The 19816-nt window shown below is 43.2% G+C and overlaps 1 protein-coding gene across 1 annotated transcript in view; it reads right to left on the bottom strand.

Annotated features, from left to right (window-relative positions):
- Positions 1-19816, bottom strand: part of LOC139584173 (growth arrest-specific protein 2) — a 97395-nt gene continuing 77579 nt past the window's right edge. Inside the window, exons 4-8 of the mRNA XM_071415719.1 lie at positions 16946-17087; positions 9819-9882; positions 8674-8896; positions 8298-8405; positions 1-2190 (exon numbers count right to left, since the gene is read on the bottom strand). Of these exons, the coding sequence (XP_071271820.1) occupies positions 1981-2190; positions 8298-8405; positions 8674-8896; positions 9819-9882; positions 16946-17087 (747 nt within the window). The 3' untranslated portion in view covers positions 1-1980. The remainder of the gene's footprint in view (positions 2191-8297; positions 8406-8673; positions 8897-9818; positions 9883-16945; positions 17088-19816) is intronic.

Genomic DNA, 19816 nt, shown 5'->3' with positions numbered 1-19816 from the left:
TTCTACATTTGATTGTCTCTTTAATCCTCGGAAATAATCTTCTCACAATAATGATGTTAATAGCGTTCCTTAACAAATGATCAAAAGCTTTTAACTTCAAAACAGGAGAGCAGAACTAGCTCGTGAAAAGAAGAGAATCACTCATAATAGACATTACAGAGAAATCCATAATCAGCACCATAATAAACACATCCTACAGCTGTTCATATTAGTCAGGACTTTTAACATAATAAAGTAGCACTATTTCAAACATATTTTAAATGTTGACTTCCATTAGATTGAATGGTGGAACCCTTTGGTCTTTAAAGCAAAAAAGCTCAAGCCAGAGACAAGTCCCTGGGCATGGTAACCAGTAAGCCTGTACTGTGACTGATTGTGTGATTACATGAATACATTTATTAAAACATATTGTTTTAGCCATGATTATCTTCCCTTGTGTGGTGTAGCTGCATATTTAGAAAACAAGGAAAGGAGAAACCCCATGATTGGTGGAACCGTAGGAGGAACATGATTGGTGGAACCGTAGGAGGAACATGATTGGTGGAACCGTAGGAGGAACATGATTAGTGGAACCGTAGGAGGAACATGATTAGTGGAACCGTAGGAGGAACATGATTAGTGGAACCGTAGGAGGAACATGATTAGTGGAACCGTAGGAGGAACATGATTAGTGGAACCGTAGGAGGAACATGATTGGTGGAACCGTAGGAGGAACATGATTAGTGGAACCGTAGGGGGAACATGATTAGTGGAACCGTAGGAGGAACATGATTGGTGGAACCGTAGGAGGAACATGATTAGTGGAACCGTAGGAGGAACATGATTAGTGGAACCGTAGGAGGAACATGATTGGTGGAACCGTAGGAGGAACATGATTGGTGGAACCGTAGGAGGAACATGATTAGTGGAACCGTAGGAAGAACATGATTGGTGGAACCGTAGGAGGAACATGATTAGTGGAACCGTAGGAGGAACATGATTAGTGGAACCGTAGGAGGAACATGATTGGTGGAACCGTAGGAGGAACATGATTAGTGGAACCGTAGGAAGAACATGATTGGTGGAACATGTCCAGATTCAGCTTTACCAGTATCCAATCACTATTCAGAATATATCAATTATTACAGAAGTCATACTTTCACACTATTAAATGAATGAATGACAAAAGTCAAACAAAATACACACAAGGTAACATTAGAAAACATGCTTTTAGAACCAAATATACCAGCCTCAATCCTCGACTAAAAATGATTGTCAAAATGATTGCATAGATTATTCTCAAAGGCTGGAAATCCAAATCAAACTGTCACGTGACGCTAGTTTGCCATGACCGCTAGGACAGGATATATATACCTGCTGGCCACTGTCTGTTCTGTAGCTCAGGTGGGCTGGCTGTGGCTTACATCAACTAGAAGACATACTGTACAAGCAACTGGTTGGAATCTGGTTGGAATGACAGTGTCAGCTGGCTTTGCCCTGTGTCACTATCATCTCAATCAGTTTTGCTAGTTGGGAAAGGCAAGAGGTAATTTCCTCAGGTCCTCATAAATGTCTTTACTTCTTGTTGCGGTAGTAGGCGGCCATCTTTACTTCTTGTTGTGGTAGTAGGCGGCCATCTTTACTTCTTGTTGCGTAGTAGGCGGCCATCTTTACTTCTTGTTGTGGTAGTAGGCGGCCATCTTTACTTCTTGTTGTGGTAGTAGGCCATCACCATCCTCGCCTTGCTCAAACTGATCCCCTTGGTTGAAGCGCCAGTTGACTTCTTGCTGCGGTAGTAGGTGGCCATCTTTACTTCTTGTTGTGGTAGTAGGCGGCCATCTTTACTTCTTGTTGTGGTAGTGTACGGCCATCTTTACTTCTTGTTGTGGTAGTAGGCGGCCATCTTTACTTCTTGCTGCGGTAGTGTACGGCCATCTTTACTTCTTGCTGCGGTAGTAGGCGGCCATCTTTACTTCTTGTTGTGGTAGTAGGCGGCCATCTTTACTTCTTGCTGCGGTAGTGTGCGGCCACCACCAAGTAGCTGTCTGGGGTGAGGTCCTTGGTGTTGGGGGACTTGGGGGACATGGGAAAGGTCTTCCCCTCCACTCTGGAGATCTGGAGCATCCGACATGGGTCGTGTTTCAACAGGTAGCTCTCAAAGGTCTCCCAGCCTCCTCCCACACGCACCATCACATGCTTGTTGTGTAGCATCTAGGAGAACAAGAAGAAGAAGATTACTATATTGTCCAGTCAGTGTTCACAAACGTAAAAAAAAAAACTCTGGGAAAATCTGTAGCTGACAAGGATATTATTTCATGGTGTAGTACAAAGGGGCTATTCAAATCCCAGCCTGGAGGTCCAGAGTACTGCTGGTGTTCTGTTCTACCTGATAATTCATCGCACTGACCCGATGTCCCAGGACTAAATCAGACCTTGATTAGAGGGGAAGAATGAAAATCACAATGGAAATGTCTTTTGAGATCCAGATTTTAATTTGCCTAGTGTAGTAGATGGACATCTCTAGTAATTCACAGCTAATACAATGGCTTTGTTTGATTCCTTTTTCACTAATAAATGACTCCAAAACTAAAAATTCATGTGCTGTGGTTTAACCAAGAAATTGTAATGATGTGGGTTGCATTGTATATAGCAATATTCTGTTAATTTCCTTCACACCTTTTAAATTACAACAACTCTCCTGCCTGCCACCTGCTACCTTCTGTAACGTGGTACTACTGTAAACACTACTCCTGCCTGCTACCTTCTGTAACGTGGTACTACTGTAAACACTACTCCTGCCTGCTACCATCTGTAACGTGGTACTACTGTAAACACTACTGCTGCCTGCTACCTTCTGTAACGTGGTACTACTGTAAACACTACTCCTGCCTGCTACCTTCTGCAACGTGGTACTACTGTAAACACTACTCCTGCCTGCTACCTTCTGCAACGTGGTACTACTGTAAACACTACTCCTGCCTGCTACCTTCTGTAACGTGGTACTACTGTAAACACTACTCCTGCCTGCTACCTTCTGTAACGTGGTACTACTGTAAACACTACTCCTGCCTGCTACCTTCTGCAACGTGGTACTACTGTAAACACTACTCCTGCCTGCTACCTTCTGTAACGTGGTACTACTGTAAACACTACTCCTGCCTGCTACCTTCTGTAACGTGGTACTACTGTAAACACTACTCCTGCCTGCTACCTGCTACCGTCTAACATGGTACTCCTGTACGTTTCCTGGGTTGGTTACCGTGGCAGCATCTACACCACACAAATAAATAGCGGGACAGGGAAATAAAAAGGGCGCCATTGCCATATCCACAATACGTTGTGATTCCATTAAACTACATAGCTATCCTGCCATTATCAATCCTACTAAATACATGATAAACAAAAGGAGATCACATTTACAGTAGAATGTCTTTAGAGCACAATCAATCCAAGCAGGAATGAGTGCCTGCAGAAAGCCCCATTTGACAGACAGTGACAGGAAGTACCAGCTAACCCATGGAGTGTACGTTCATGGAGAGTGCTGCTGATTGTTGACATTAATGGCCAAATACAAACAGAACATATTGTATATGAAATATTGCTACAGACCTCCGACTCGACAATCAAGCCTGAATGAAAGTAGCAAGTTAGATTGTGTGTCCCATAGAATTACATATATCATTTAATAGTCTCTCTCTCTCTCTCTCTCTCTCTCTCTCTCTCTCTCTCTCTCTCTCTCTCTCTCTCTCTCTCTCTCTCTCTCTCTCTCTCTCTCTCTCTCTCTCTCTCTCTCTCTCTCTCTCTCTCTCTCTCTCTCTCTCTCTCTCTCTCTCTCTCTCTCTCTCTCTCCTCCACCAGCATAACATCAAACATTTATAAGCCTCTTTAACAGAATCAATCAACAGGCCATTGGCGGGACACTCGTCCCATGAATGTGTGCCCTCTCAGGCATTGTGACTAGGGATATAATGGGCTTTTTTCAATTATGTCTCTATTGTGCTGGGAGACAGGGGGACCCCGGCTAGGCCTGTACCCAGGAGAGAGAGAGGAGCCTGGGTGTGAACAGGAGTCCTGATGGCCGGTTAGCAAAGCATTTTATTGGAGAAGAGAGACAGTGGAAAGAGAGAGAGATTTTTTGGGTATCTGTATTTTACTTTACTATTTATATTTTTGACAACATTTACTTTAACTTCACTACATTCCTAAATATAATAATGTATTAAAAAAATGGAAATACCTTATTTACATAAGTATTCAGACCCTTTGCTATGAGACTTGAAATTGAGCTCAGGTGCATCCTGTTTCCATTGATCATCCATGAGATGTCTATACAACTTGATTGGAGTCCACCTGTGGTCAATTGACATGATTTGGAAAGGCACACACAGTGTATGTCACAGCAAAAACCATGAGGTTGAAGGCAGGATCGTGTCGAAAGCACAGATCTGGGGAAGGGTACCAAAAAATGTCTGCAGCATTGAAGGTCCCCAAGAACACAGTGGCCTCCATCATTCTTAAATGGAAGAAGTTTGGAACCACCAAGACTCTTCCTAGAGCTGGCCACCTGGCCAAACTGAGAAATCGGGGGAGAAGGGCCTTGGTCAAGGAGGTGACCAAGAACCCGATGGTCACTCTGACAGAGTTATAGTTCCTCTGTGGAAATGGGAGAACCTTCCAGAAGGACAACCGTCTCTACAGCACTCTACCAATCAGGACCTTATGGTAGAGTGGCCGGACGGAAGCCACTCCTCAGTAAAAGGCACGACAGCCCACTTGGAGTTTGCCAAAAGGCACCTAAAGACTCTCAATGTCACGCCCTGACCTTAGAGAGCCGTTTTATTTCTCTTTTTGGTTAGGTCAGGGTGTGATGTGGGGTGGGCATTCTATGTTTTGTGTTTCTATGTTTTGGCCGGGTATGGTTCTCAATCAGGGACAGCTGTCTATCGTTGTCTCTGATTGGGAATCATACTTAGGCAGCCTTTTTTGCCACCTTAGTTTGTGGGATGTTGTTTTTTGTTAGCTCTGTGTAGCCTACGGAACGTGACGTTCGTTATTCTTTTGTTGTTTTGTTTGGTGTTCTGAGGAAATAAAGAATCATGAACACGTACCACGCTGCACCTTGGTCCACTTCTTCCGACGGGCGTTACACTCAGACCATGAGAAACAAGGTTCTCTGGAAAGACCTGAAAATAACTGTGCAACAACACTCCCCATCCAACCTGACAGAGCTTGAGAAGATCTGCAGAAAAGAATGGGAGAAACTCCCCAAATACAGGTGTGCCAAGCTTGTAGCGTCATACCCAAAAAAGACTCAAGGCTGTAATCGCTGGTCAAGGGGTCTGAATACTTTCCGAAGGCACTGTACTTTTTCCTCCATACATTTCCCCTGACACCCAAAAGTAGTCATTACATTTTAAATGCTTAGCAGGGCAGAATCATTTTTTGAAATTCACACATTTATCAAGAGAACATCCCTGATCCTCCATTCTGCCTCGATCTGGCAGACTCACTAAAGAAAAATTATTCGTTTGTAAATGATGTCTGAGTGTTGGAGTGTGCCCCTGGCTATCCACATTTTTTTTAAATATAATAATTGTGCTGTCTGGATTGCTTAATATAAGTAATTTTAAATGATTTATACTTTTACTTTTGATACTTAAAGTTGTACTATGCAGAAATCACACCACCATTTCCTGGTTGCTAATATTCTAATAGTTTTCCTAATTTCAGTTTATGTGACAAAACAAACAAGTATAGTGTAGAGAATCAATGTACAATCTAAAACCGCTTTGAAATATATTTTCCATAAACAAAAAATATTAATATTGTATTTTCAACTGTTTGAAGTACAAAACCGAAAGTAAAATATACAGAAACGAAACGTAAGAACAGGAAGCATAGAAATAGCACACATAGAACAGATCTACCGCTTCTTAGACTTCCTTTCAATTGTGAATGACACATCTAGAACTCACATTTCTATGTGAATTTGATGGGTCGCCCAAAAAAGTTACATATTGTAGCTTTAAATAGATTTTAGCAATTACATTTACTTTTGATACTTAATATAAGTAATATTATAGCTTTCATTTATATTTAAAACCCGAATACTTTAGACTTTTACTCAAGTAGTATTTTACTGGGTGACACCTTGACTTGAGTCATTTTCTATCAAGGTACCTTTACTTTTACTCAAGTATGATAATTGGAGTACTTTTTCCACCGCCATTGCTAGCTGAGAACCAGAGTGAGATGGAGGTTCACACCTTCCGTGACTTAACAGGCAGCCCATGTAGAGAGCACACAGCAACAGACGTTTCATTTCATCCAACACTCTAGAGTCCAAGAAGCTCATTATTGGAATTGAACAGTCATGGACCAAGAAGAATCAAGACCCGCCTTTAGTTGTGACTTGTCCTTGGTTGCTCAGCAACTCTCATGGATGGTTGAAAGAAACGTCTATCGTACAAAAGATGTCTGGGTTCCCCCTCTCTGTATGGTATCTACTTGACAGCAGAGGGCACTATCGGAACAAAAGGTTTATTTTAGACCCTGAACACTGGTCCATGTACGTTAAAGCCAGGCTAACATACAACCTTTCTCTTATTCTGCATTTGTGATCCTCAAAGAGCTATCCATCCAGAAATTGTGATACTGTGTGCTACCAGCAGGGGTCCTTCTAGAGCGCATTGTCAGCCCTTGTTGACCTACAGTCCAGATCCTCCTTCAACAGCATTTTAAGACATGTGAATCCTGGTTGTGAATCCAAGATCCCAAGAGCACCAATGATACTTCACCAATCTGTACTTGTCAATAGAATTCATTCTTGCAAGGCATTTTTTTTGCAAGGTCTGTGTGAGTTAGGGGTGGCAGGTAGCTTAGTGGTTAGAGTGTTGGGCCAGTAACCGAAAGGTTGCTGGATCGAATCCCCGAGCTGACAAGGTAAATATCTGTCATTCTGCCCCTGAACAAGGCAGTTCCTAGGCTGTTATTGTAAATAATAATTTGTTCTTAACTGACTTGCCTCGTTAAATAAATAGAAAGTTACAGTATATATTTACATAAGAACATTTATATTTTATGTAAACGAGGAAACAATTAAGAATAAATACAAATTAGGGCGATAGCTCATTGGCAACAATAACTGCATATGCATTATCGTAAAGTATCTTTGTGTTATTCCAATCCTATGTATTATTTGTCAAGCCTGTTGATCCTGAGGGCTCTCTTTTCCCCCGAACCCCATCAACCCTGGCTGGCCCATAGAGGTAGAAAGAGGAGTCTAGATGGATATAAACCATTTTTTTTTAGCATGGATAATACAAAGAGGAGTTCTCTTTCTATCTCTATGGGCCAGGACACAGACATAGTTGGAATAGCATCACCAGTAAATGAAGGCTCACAGCAGAGGAGCTGCTACCAGCAGAGACAATGGACGTCTGTCATCCACACAGTCAGGCAGTCCAAATATCAACACACTGCAATGTGCAGTGTGTGTGTGTGTGTGTGTGTGTGTGTGTGTGTGTGTGTGTGTGTGTGTGTGTGTGTGTGTGTGTGTGTGTGTGTGTGTGTGTGTGTGTGTGTGTGTGTGTGTGTGTGTGTGTGTGTGTGTGTGTGTGTGTGTGTGTGTGTGTGACTCAGTTCACATTGAGATGAGAAACATTATTGTTGTTAAACTGAAAACCTCATATAACTCCAACCTGGATAAAAAAAATCCTGCCAAAAGTGAAAGGTCAATAAACAACAAATTCCTGAAAAAAGTGGGTCAGCCAAAATCCAGACTCATAAAATTCAGACTCATCAAATCCAGACTCATAAAATTCAGACTCATCAAATCTAAGAACAAGAAGGAAAGAGTGGGTTTGTTATGAGGACAGAATTGGCTGTCATTAATAAACAGCCATCTGTAGTCATCAATGGTCTGTGGTCCCTGAGGACACTGAGAAGCAATGGACCTAAGTAAGTAAGGAAGTATTTCTGTAGCCGGACATACAATCCGTATTCATATCTGCCGTATCAATATAATATTCACAGCAATATGAAACACCACAACCCCAGTGTAAATCACTTACAGTACAAGCCAGCCATGTGCAAAATTATTTACACCAGATTTCAACACTTCAGATTTGACCCCACCGAACCCAAAACATTCGGTCAAAGATATTTTGGCAGGCACAGTCCAAGCCCAATTTAAAGTCCAGCTGCTGTTAACTACGTGGCTGAGCCGTGTGCAACTAGAAAATCACGTTACAAAAACAAGGTGGTTTTGTGTCAGAGAAAGTGCGTTAAAAAAGAAGACGAGGAGGTGGCACACACACCCGGATGAAGAGCATCTTCTCTCCGACGCGATAGCGGCCCTGAGCCTGTCTCTCCACACAGAACTTATTGGGACACTTGCAGGGAGGGTCCTCAAAGATATGCTTCACCTGAGACGCACACATGCACAAACAAACATCATTAGATTAGTCCGGAGGTCAACACAACAACCCTCCACAAAATGCATGTTAATCTTCATAAATTCCTGGTAAACCTGATACATTCCTGGTAAACCTCATAAATTCCTGGTAAACCTGATACATTCCTGGTAAACCTCATAAATTCCTGGTAATCCTCATAAATTCCTGGTAATCCTCATAAATTGAAAAGTTCAACGTAATTTCATGTAATTGTGTTGACCTTGTGTACTCTACTCACAGCATCATCCAGCAGCTTCCCTGTGCTCTTCTTGCTAGACGACAAGCACTTGGTTGGAGAGGGGGTTGCAGAGGGGGTTGCAGAGGGGGTTGTGGGGTTTGGAGAAGGGGATGGAGAGAGGGATGGGGAGGGAGAGACAGGCGAGGGTGGAGGTAGAGGTACTTTCTCCTCCTGTTCTATCTCCTTCTCCAGCTTGATAAGCCCCGGAGGCTCCACATTGTACCTAAAGATAATAGGACAACAGTTTACATTAAGGTATACATTATAATGGCCTGGGGTCAAATACATTATAGTGGCCTGGGGTCAAATACATTATAGTGGCCTGGGGTCAAATACATTATAGTGGCCTGGGGTCAAATACATTACAGTGACCTAGTGTGGTCTGGGGTCAAATACATTATAGTGGTCTAGGGTGGTCTGGGGTCAAATACATTATAGTGGCCTGGGGTCAAATACATTATAGTGGCCTGGGGTCAAATACATTATAGTGGCCTGGGGTCAAATACATTATAGTGGCCTGGGGTCAAATACATTATAGTGGCCTGGGGTCAAATACATTATAGTGGCCTGGGGTCAAATACATTATAGTGGCCTGGGGTCAAATACATTATAATGGCCTGGGGTCAAATACATTATAATGGCCTGGGGTCAAATACATTATAATGGCCTGGGGTCAAATATATTACAGTGGCCTAGAGTGGTCTGGGGTCAAATCATGTATACCACTGCAGCGTGGGGTTGAATCTGTCCCAATGCTATTTCAGCAAAGTCTCTCCTCTATCTCTGTTCTATACAATAAACTAATAAAAAAACATGAGCTGGTGCACATCCAGAGAATTTTTACTTATTTAGAGGTGCTGACTAACGGCGAATAAACTATAAGCTATGAAAATAAAGAGAGTCGCACACTCTATATACAGTATATATAAACTACCAGTAATGTATTGGGTAAATCATCCAACGTTTCAGTATCCCTGTGCCTTCTTCTATACAATAAACTACAAATATGTTAGGAGAGGGACTACCCCACTCCTTTTGAATGTTTTCTTTACTAAATCGTTTCTGAGAGGAAGCTTTTTAAGTGAATCATTTAAATCAAGGCAAAGAGGGAAAATCCCTTACGGGAAAGAGGGAAAATCCCTTACCGAGATGCTATCCTTCCTAGTTGTAGGAGACAGAGGCATACTTCCCGTGGCTGTTTGTGAAGAACTAAGGGGAGAAATACATGGAAAAGAGTACATGATCTTCACTGTGTTCCTTTGCAACACATCTCAATTACAGGGTGGTAATATTATCCCTGTCACATTGAAACTTGCGTTATAAAGTGATGTGGGAAAGTGGTTTAAAAACTCTTACACACATGCCAGTGGGTACAGAGAAAATGAGAAGTGTTCTTTGTGATAAGTGGTGATTGAGTTATTGATATTGGTGTGTTAGTGTGAGGTGAACATAAGTGTGAGCTCAAAACAGCTACAGAATTATTATTATTTTTTTTTAAGATCAACAAGCAGCAATTTCACACAAGACTAAAAACTACATGAAATTAAATGTTCCACAAACACAGTGCCAGGCAGTAAGATGATTGATGGGCATGTGACGTGACACAGCACACCATGCGTCATGACAGCAATAGTTCTCTCCAAACCTGTTGTCGTATGCTACACCGTGATGATGCACTTTTCAATCCACCACAGAAGAAGGAAAAGAAGGGGAAAGAGAGGGAACAGGATAGTTAGCTAGCTACCCTGTTGTAACGCACCAGGCTTGTGTGACCACACTAACTAGCCTTGGATGGACAACCAAGTTCTATTCAATTACGGTCTAATAAATTCTAGTCTAATTAGTAAGTTATCCATCATTTCACCGGAATAAAACGTCCAAGGGGGGCACAGCTGGTTGGGGTTGAAAGTAGAGAAGAATAAACCAATCGTCAGCCAGAAAACGGACAAGGAGAGAAAAACACGAGAATCGTCTGTACCTCCCTACCGCTGACATGGCCTTATCACTCTGGTTTAATAGGTACATACCTGCTGAGGTATCTGAGATCATCTTCACATTACGTCAGACTATAACAGCCTGAGACGTAGTTCTACAAACAGTGTAAAAGAGAGCAACACAAAACTCCCCTCATCACTGCATACTGAGTGAAACATTTACCAGAAAGTGTGTGCCCCCAGGCTTGGATTGAAGCAAATGTCATTCCGCTACCCAGGAATAGTAAAGTCCCCTTTACTGGCTCAAATAGCCGACCAATCAGCCTGTTACCAAAACCCTTGGTAAACTTTTTGGGAAAAAATTGTGTTTGACCAGATACAATGTTATTTTTGCAGTAAACAAATTGACAACAAACTTTCAGCACGGTTATAGAGAGGGACATTCAACAAGCACAGCCCTAACACAAATGACTGATGATTGGCTGAGAGAAATTGATGAAAAAAAGATAGTGGGGGGCTGTTTTGTTAGACTTCAGTGCAGCTTTTGACATTATTGATCGTAGTCTGCTGCTGGAAAGAACATATGTGTTATGGCTTTACATCCCCTGCTATAATGTGGATAAAGAGTTACCTGTCTAACAGAACACAGAGGGTGTTCTTTAATGGAAGCCTCTCAGACATAATCCTGGTAGAATCAGGAATTCCCCAGGGCAGCTGTCTAGGCCCATTACTTTTTACAATCTTAACTAACGACATGCTACTGGCTTTGAGTAAAGCCAGTGTGTCTATGTATGCAGATGACTCAACACTATACACGTCAGCTACTACAGCGACTGAAATGACTGCAACACTTAACAAAGAGCTGCAGTTAGTTTCAGAATGGGTGGCAAGGAATAAGTTAGTCCTAAATATTTCTAAAACTAAAAGCATTGTATTTGGGACAAATCATTCACTAAACCTCAACTAAATCTTATAGTACATAATGTGGATATTGAGCAAGTTGAGGTGACTAAACTGCTTGGAGTAACCCTAGATTGTAAAAACATATTGATTCCACAGTAGCTAAGACAGGGTGAAGTCTGTCCATAATAAAGTGTTGCTCTACCTTCTTAACAACACTATCAACAAGGCAGGTCCTACAGGCCCTAGTTTTGTCACACCTGGACTACTGCTCAGTCATGTGGTCATGTGCCACAAAGAGGGACTTAGGAACACTGAATTGGCTCAGAACAGGGCAGTACAGCTGGCTCTTCGATGTACACAGAGAGCTAATATGAATAATATGCATGTCAATCTCTCCTGGCTCAAAGTGGAGGAGAGATTGACTTCATCACTAATTGTATTTATGAGAGGTATTGACATGTTGAATGTCATCCATGAATACCCCACAAGACATGGCACCAGAGGTCTCTTCACAGTCCCCAAGCCCAGAACAGACTATGGGAGGCACACAGTACTACATAGAGCCATGACTACATGGAACTCTATTCCACATCAAGTATCTGATGCAGCAGTAAAATTAGATTTAAAAAAACAGATCAAAAATACACCTTATGGAACAGTGGGGTCTGTGAAGCAACACAAACATTGGCACAGACACATGCATACACACACACACGATAACATACGCACTATACACACACGTACACATGGATTTAGTATTGTAGATATGTGGTAGTGGTTGAGTAGGGGCCTGAGGGCACACAGTGTGTTGTGAAATCTGTGAATGTATTGTAAAAAAAAAAAAAAAATGTTTTATTGTATAAACTGCCCTAATTTTGCTGCACCCTAGGAAGAGTAGCTGCAGCCTTGGCAGGAACTAATGGGGATCCATAATAAATACAAATACATAACATTGCCCTACTTTCTCTCTCTCCAGCTAGCTAACGCCTCACTGTCTGTCTTCACTCACTTTCACTCTGTGTTTCCTGGGAGGTTCTGTACAGCGAACGACTGTTTAAAATCCACATAACTGTTCATATCATTCATCTGGTAAGCCAAGACAGTCACAGCGTTCTCAGAACATAGCCTGAAGTAGGTATTGTGTGAAGTCAGGGTATTGTGGGTGGAGTCTGTGGACAACAGAAGAGGAGCTTGTGTACAGAGAGAGGAGAGGAGGAGAAGGAGAAGAAGAGGAGAGATCTAAGAGATGCCTTTGTGTCTCTCTCTCTCTGCATCCCACCAGTCAGTCCTTCACCCATAGACGGCAGTCTGGGTCTATCCTCCTCCCTGGAAGTGCTGCTGACAGCCTGAGGCAGATCCGGACAAGGCCATATTTAGTGTGACTTGCTTCAGAAGTCACATTCCCAATCTTCAACTTATTTGAGACGTATTATAGTTGTTATTATTATTTGGCCATATTTATTAAAGGAAACTGAAACCTGACTATCTGTGACCAGAGCGGTGTACTGTTCTCACCAGGGTTTGGGGTTAATTCCATTTCAATTTAGTGAATTCATGAAACTTTCGGAAGCATTGTTCTAGAACCTAATGAGTGGTCATTGAGATCTCTGCCATTTGTTCTGTTGTGTTCTAGAACCTAATGAGTGGTCATTGAGATCTCTGCCATTTGTTCTGTTGTGTTCTAGAACCTAATGAGTGGTCATTGAGATCTCTGCCATGTGTTCTGTTGTGTTCTAGAACCTAATGAGTGGTCATTGAGATCTCTGCCATTTGTTCTGTTGTTTTCTAGAACCTAATGAGTGGTCATTGAGATCTCTGCCATGTGTTCTGTTGTGTTCTAGAACCTAATGAGTGGTCATTGAGATCTCTGCCATGTGTTCTGTTGTGTTCTAGAACCTAATGAGTGGTCATTGAGATCTCTGCCATTTGTTCTGTTGTGTTCTAGAACCTAATGAGTGGTCATTGAGATCTCTGCCATGTGTTCTGTTGTGTTCTAGAACCTAATGAGTGGTCATTGAGATCTCTGCCATTTGTTCTGTTGTGTTCTAGAACCTAATGAGTGGTCATTGAGATCTCTGCCATTTGTTCTGTTGTGTTCTAGAACCTAATGAGTGGTCATTGAGATCTCTGCAATTTGTTCTGTTGTGTTCTAGAACCTAATGAGTGGTCATTGAGATCTCTGCCATTTGTTCTGTTGTGTTCTAGAACCTAATGAGTAGTCATTGAGATCTCTGCCATTTGTTCTGTTGTGTTCTAGAACCTAATGAGTAGTCATTGAGATCTCTGCCATTTGTTCTGTTATGTTCTAGAACCTAATGAGTGGTCATTGAGATCTCTGCCATTTGTTCTGTTGTGTTCTAGAACCTAATGAGTGGTCATTGAGATCTCTGCCATTTGTTCTGTTGTGTTCTAGAACCTAATGAGTGGTCATTGAGATCTCTGCAATTTGTTCTGTTGTGTTCTAGAACCTAATGAGTGGTCATTGAGATCTCTGCCATTTGTTCTGTTGTGTTCTAGAACCTAATGAGTAGTCATTGAGATCTCTGCCATTTGTTCTGTTGTGTTCAAGAACCTAATGAGTGGTCATTGAGATCTCTGCCATTTGTTCTGTTATGTTCTAGAACCTAATGAGTGGTCATTGAGATCTCTGCCATTTGTTCTGTTGTGTTCTAGAACCTAATGAGTGGTCATTGAGATCTCTGCAATTTGTTCTGTTGTGTTCTAGAACCTAATGAGTGGTCATTGAGATCTCTGCCATTTGTTCTGTTGTGTTCTAGAACCTAATGAGTAGTCATTGAGATCTCTGCCATTTGTTCTGTTGTGTTCTAGAACCTAATGAGTAGTCATTGAGATCTCTGCCATTTGTTCTGTTGTGTTCTAGAACCTAATGAGTGGTCATTGAGATCTCTGCCATGTGTTCTGTTGTGTTCTAGAACCTAATGAGTGGTCATTGAGATCTCTGCCATTTGTTCTGTTGTGTTCTAGAACCTAATGAGTGGTCATTGAGATCTCTGCCATTTGTTCTGTTGTGTTCTAGAACCTAATGAGTGGTCATTGAGATCTCTGCCATTTGTTCTGTTGTGTTCTAGAACCGAATGAGTGGTCATCGAGATCTCTGCCATGTGTTCTGTTGTGTTCTAGAACCTAATGAGTGGTCATTGAGATCTCTGCCATGTGTTCTGTTGTGTTCTAGAACCTAATGAGTGGTCATTGAGATCTCTGCCATGTGTTCTGTTGTGTTCTAGAACCTAATGAGTGGTCATTGAGATCTCTGCCATGTGTTCTGTTGTGTTCTAGAACCTAATGAGTGGTCATTGAGATCTCTGCCATTTGTTCTGTTGTGTTCTAGAACCTAATGAGTAGTCATTGAGATCTCTGCCATTTGTTCTGTTGTGTTCTAGAACCTAATGAGTAGTCATTGAGATCTCTGCCATTTGTTCTGTTATGTTCTAGAACCTAATGAGTAGTCATTGAGATCTCTGCCATTTGTTCTGTTGTGTTCTAGAACCTAATGAGTGGTCATTGAGATCTCTGCCATTTGTTCTGTTGTGTTCTAGAACCTAATGAGTGGTCATTGAGATCTCTGCAATTTGTTCTGTTGTGTTCTAGAACCTAATGAGTGGTCATTGAGATCTCTGCCATTTGTTCTGTTGTGTTCTAGAACCTAATGAGTAGTCATTGAGATCTCTGCCATTTGTTCTGTTGTGTTCTAGAACCTAATGAGTAGTCATTGAGATCTCTGCCATTTGTTCTGTTGTGTTCTAGAACCTAATGAGTGGTCATTGAGATCTCTGCCATGTGTTCTGTTGTGTTCTAGAACCTAATGAGTGGTCATTGAGATCTCTGCCATTTGTTCTGTTGTGTTCTAGAACCTAATGAGTGGTCATTGAGATCTCTGCAATTTGTTATGTTGTGTTCTAGAACCTAATGAGTGGTCATTGAGATCTCTGCCATTTGTTATGTTGTGTTCTAGAACCTAATGAGTAGTCATTGAGATCTCTGCCATTTGTTCTGTTGTGTTCTAGAACCTAATGAGTGGTCATTGAGATCTCTGCCATGTGTTCTGTTGTGTTCTAGAACCTAATGAGTGGTCATTGAGATCTCTGCCATGTGTTCTGTTGTGTTCTAGAACCTAATGAGTGGTCATTGAGATCTCTGCCATTTGTTCTGTTGTGTTCTAGAACCTAATGAGTGGTCATTGAGATCTCTGCCATTTGTTCTGTTGTGTTCTAGAACCTAATGAGTGGTCATTGAGATCTCTGTCATTTGTTCTGTTGTGTTCTAGAACCGAATGAGTGGTCATCGAGATCTCTGCCATTTGTTCTGTTGTGTTCTAGAACCGAATGAGTGGTCATCGAGATCTCTGCCATGTGTTCTGTTGTGTTCTAGAACCTAATGAGTGGTCATTGAGATCTCTGCCATGTGTTCTGTTGTGTTCTAGAACCTAATGAGTGGTCATTGAGATCTCTGCCATGTGTTCTGTTGTGTTCTAGAACCTAATGAGTGGTCATTGAGATCTCTGCCATGTGTTCTGTTGTGTTCTAGAACCTAATGAGTGGTCATTGAGATCTCTGCCATGTGTTCTGTTGTGTTCTAGAACCTAATGAGTGGTCATTGAGATCTCTGCCATGTGTTCTGTTGTGTTCTAGAACCTAATGAGTGGTCATTGAGATCTCTGCCATGTGTTCTGTTGTGTTCTAGAACCTAATGAGTGGTCATTGAGATCTCTGCCATGTGTTCTGTTGTGTTCTAGAACCTAATGAGTGGTCATTGAGATCTCTGCCATGTGTTCTGTTGTGTTCTAGAACCTAATGAGTGGTCATTGAGATCTCTGCCATGTGTTCTGTTGTGTTCTAGAACCTAATGAGTGGTCATTGAGATCTCTGCCATGTGTTCTGTTGTGTTCTAGAACCTAATGAGTGGTCATTGAGATCTCTGCCATGTGTTCTGTTGTGTTCTAGAACCTAATGAGTGGTCATTGAGATCTCTGACATGTGTTCTGTTGTGTTCTAGAACCTAATGAGTGGTCATTGAGATCTCTGCCATTTGTTCTGTTGTGTTCTAGAACCTAATGAGTGGTCATTGAGATCTCTGCCATTTGTTCTGTTGTGTTCTAGAACCTAATGAGTGGTCATTGAGATCTCTGCCATTTGTTCTGTTGTGTTCTAGAACCTAATGAGTGGTCATTGAGATCTCTGCCATGTGTTCTGTTGTGTTCTAGAACCTAATGAGTGGTCATTGAGATCTCTGCCATTTGTTCTGTTGTGTTCTAGAACCTAATGAGTGGTCATTGAGATCTCTGCCATGTGTTCTGTTGTGTTCTAGAACCTAATGAGTGGTCATTGAGATCTCTGCCATGTGTTCTGTTGTGTTCTAGCTTGCAAGAGAATCAAAACAGAGCATTAAAATGCAAACTGACATGCATCCGTACTCACCCAGTCCCTCAGACTCAAACAGGCAGGTCTCTCCCACCCCCACCTGACGACACCAGGTCAGGAAGTTAGCTGTGTTGTCCCTGGCGAAGAAGGACCCGGAGGGCGCACTGGCACGACACGGGATCCTCCGGCATGGGATGGCCTGGTGGAGGGAGACATTAGAAGAAAATAGATTCCTTTTTGTGAGAAATGGAAGTGCCCCTGGTTGGAAGGAGAGCTTGCTCAAGGTTACAACGGCAGGGGAGACACATTAGGAAGAGATAAACATTTACATTTTAGTCATTATCCAAACTTACCGTAGTGAGTTCATACATTTTCATACTTTACCCCGTACTAGTCCCCCATGGGAATCAAACCCACAACCCTGGCATTGCAAGCACCATCCTCTACCAACTGAGCCACACAGGACCCCAAACATCAACCACAATATCAGTTGGTGTTTTTTGTAAATAGCAACTTATTAATACAAAGCAACGTCACAGACAATTGTCTCGGCGGGTATCCTAGAGGCTGTAGAGGCGGACCAGCAACCCTCCATCCAGAGATGCCCTGACTGACCCTGTACCTCTCAACATGTGTGTGTGTGTCTGAGGGCGTAAGGAAAAAAGGCTGTTTCTGTTTTCATCAAATGGACAATAAAATATCTATTGTATTCTCAACAGAACAGCAAGGCTGTGATAGTGATACTTTGTAATGATTTATCCTCAAAGGGGGGGAAAGATTTTCAGACAGTGACCACAAACTGTAGCTGCACGGCCGACTGTAGTCCACCAGGCCCAACAGAAGTTGGTCGGACTTCATTGTTCCTTTCAGAGAAAAGACAGTCCTTGTTAATTCACTCTCAGTCTCAGATCGAATCTGAGCTTCCCATCCCCCCAACCCCCAGTCAGTTGGGTTCCCATCAGAACACACTATAACCATCTACCCCCATACACTTATGTCTATCCCTAGTACATATGCCGCCTGTCGTTTCCAGATTTCTTCTCCATATGTTGAGGGGCTCTGGTTTCAGCTCTGGATCGAGGAACTTTTCCTTTCGCAGATCAATATTGTAGATGACGGCTGGGGGGGAAACCGAGAGAGGGAGAGAGAGATGGAGAGGAGGAGGGGAGGAGGGCTAGACTACTACTGCACCAGGCCTGGCCTGGTATGGGAGAGAGGGATGGGGAGGAGGAGGGGAGGAGGGCTAGACTAATACTGCACCAAGCCTGGCCTGGTATGGGAGAGAGGGATGGGGAGGAGGAGGGGAGGAGGGGAGGAGGAGGGGAGGAGGGCTAGACTAATACTGCACCAAGCCTGGCCTGGTATGGGAGAGAGGGATGGGGAGGAGGAGGGGAGGAGGGGAGGAGGGCTAGACTAATACTGCACCAAGCCTGGCCTGGTATGGGAGAGAGGGATGGGGAGGAGGAGGGGAGGAGGGGAGGAGGAGGGGAGGAGGGCTAGACTAATACTGCACCAAGCCTGGCCTGGTATGGGAGAGAGGGATGGGGGGGAGGAGGGGAGGAGGGCTAGACTAATACTACACCAGGCCTGGTCTGGTATGGGAGAGAGGGATGGGGAGGAGGGGAGGAGGAGGGGAGGAGGAGGGGAGGAGGGCTAGACTACTACTGCACCAGGCCTGGCCTGGTATGGGAGAGAGGGATGGAGGGGAGGAGGGGAGGAGGGCTAGACTACTACTGCACCAGGCCTGGCCTGGTATGGGAGAGAGGGATGGGGGGGAGGAGGGGAGGAGGGCTAGACTAATACTACACCAGGCCTGGTCTGGTATGGGAGAGAGGGATGGAGGGGAGGAGGGGAGGAGGGCTAGACTACTACTGCACCAGGTCTGGTCTGGTATGGTCTGGTCTGGTATGGTTTGACTTGAGGATCAAATGACACTTGAGGCTACACACAGGCAGCAGCCCCCCACCAAACCTGGGTTCAAATACTATTTGAAAATCTCTTCAAATGATGTATCTGTGCTTGATTGGGTTTGCCTGGCTCGATGGAACCAATTGAATAGTTCCAAAACCGCAATTGGGACTCCAGGCATGCTTAAGTAAATACGTAAAGTATTTTAACAATTTCAAATAATATTTGAACCCAGGTTTCAGGTCTGCCCCCCACACGATGGGGCCTGGGCTGCGATGAGGTAGATTTATGCTCCTTGCTATGGTTTAATACAGGATGTGTGCGTCTCCGAGCTGAGAGAAAGGGTTTGCCTCCCTAATGTCACCCTATTCCCTATATAGTGCACTACCTTTGACTGGCTCTGGTCACAAGTGGTGACCTATATAGGGAATAGGGTGCCATTTGGGATGCAGACAAAGAAAGGTACAATGAGGTCATGGTGGAAAAATGCAGTGTTTTCTTTCATTCCAGGCTCTTCTAGTTGGCTCCTCTCTGGGAGGGACTCTCTGCCTTTCTCCTTTCATTCCAGGCTCTCCTAGCTGGCTCCTCTCTGCTATTGGCCACATTAGCTCACATTCTTTGGTTGAAGGTTATGCCCGCATCTTTGTTTTAGTGGACCACCGTATTAGTATGAGCTACTCTGTACACTACCGACTCAGTGGTCTTGTGGTTAGAGTGTCCGCCCTACGTCGGCAAGGTTGGGAGATCAATTCCCGGCCGGGTCGAAGACTAAACTACTGTCTCTGCTTGGCACTCAGCATTAAAGATATAGAATGGGGCTAAGGTCCTGTGATAGACTAACGTCATGTCCAGAGGATGGCTCGTGCCTGGTTACATACAACTATGGATACTGTAGCTACCTGCAGAACCCTCCTCGCCTGTATAGTTAGTATTTAGTATGGATGGAGATGGTAATCTGTATAGTTAGTATGGATGGAGATGGTAATCTGTATAGTTAGTATGGATGGAGATGGTAACCTG

Source organism: Salvelinus alpinus, chromosome 9, assembly GCF_045679555.1.
Source record: "Salvelinus alpinus chromosome 9, SLU_Salpinus.1, whole genome shotgun sequence".
Lineage (NCBI taxonomy): Eukaryota > Metazoa > Chordata > Actinopteri > Salmoniformes > Salmonidae > Salvelinus > Salvelinus alpinus.
The sequence above is the reverse complement of the archived record's forward strand: the minus strand, read 5'-3'. Positions and strand labels throughout refer to the sequence as shown.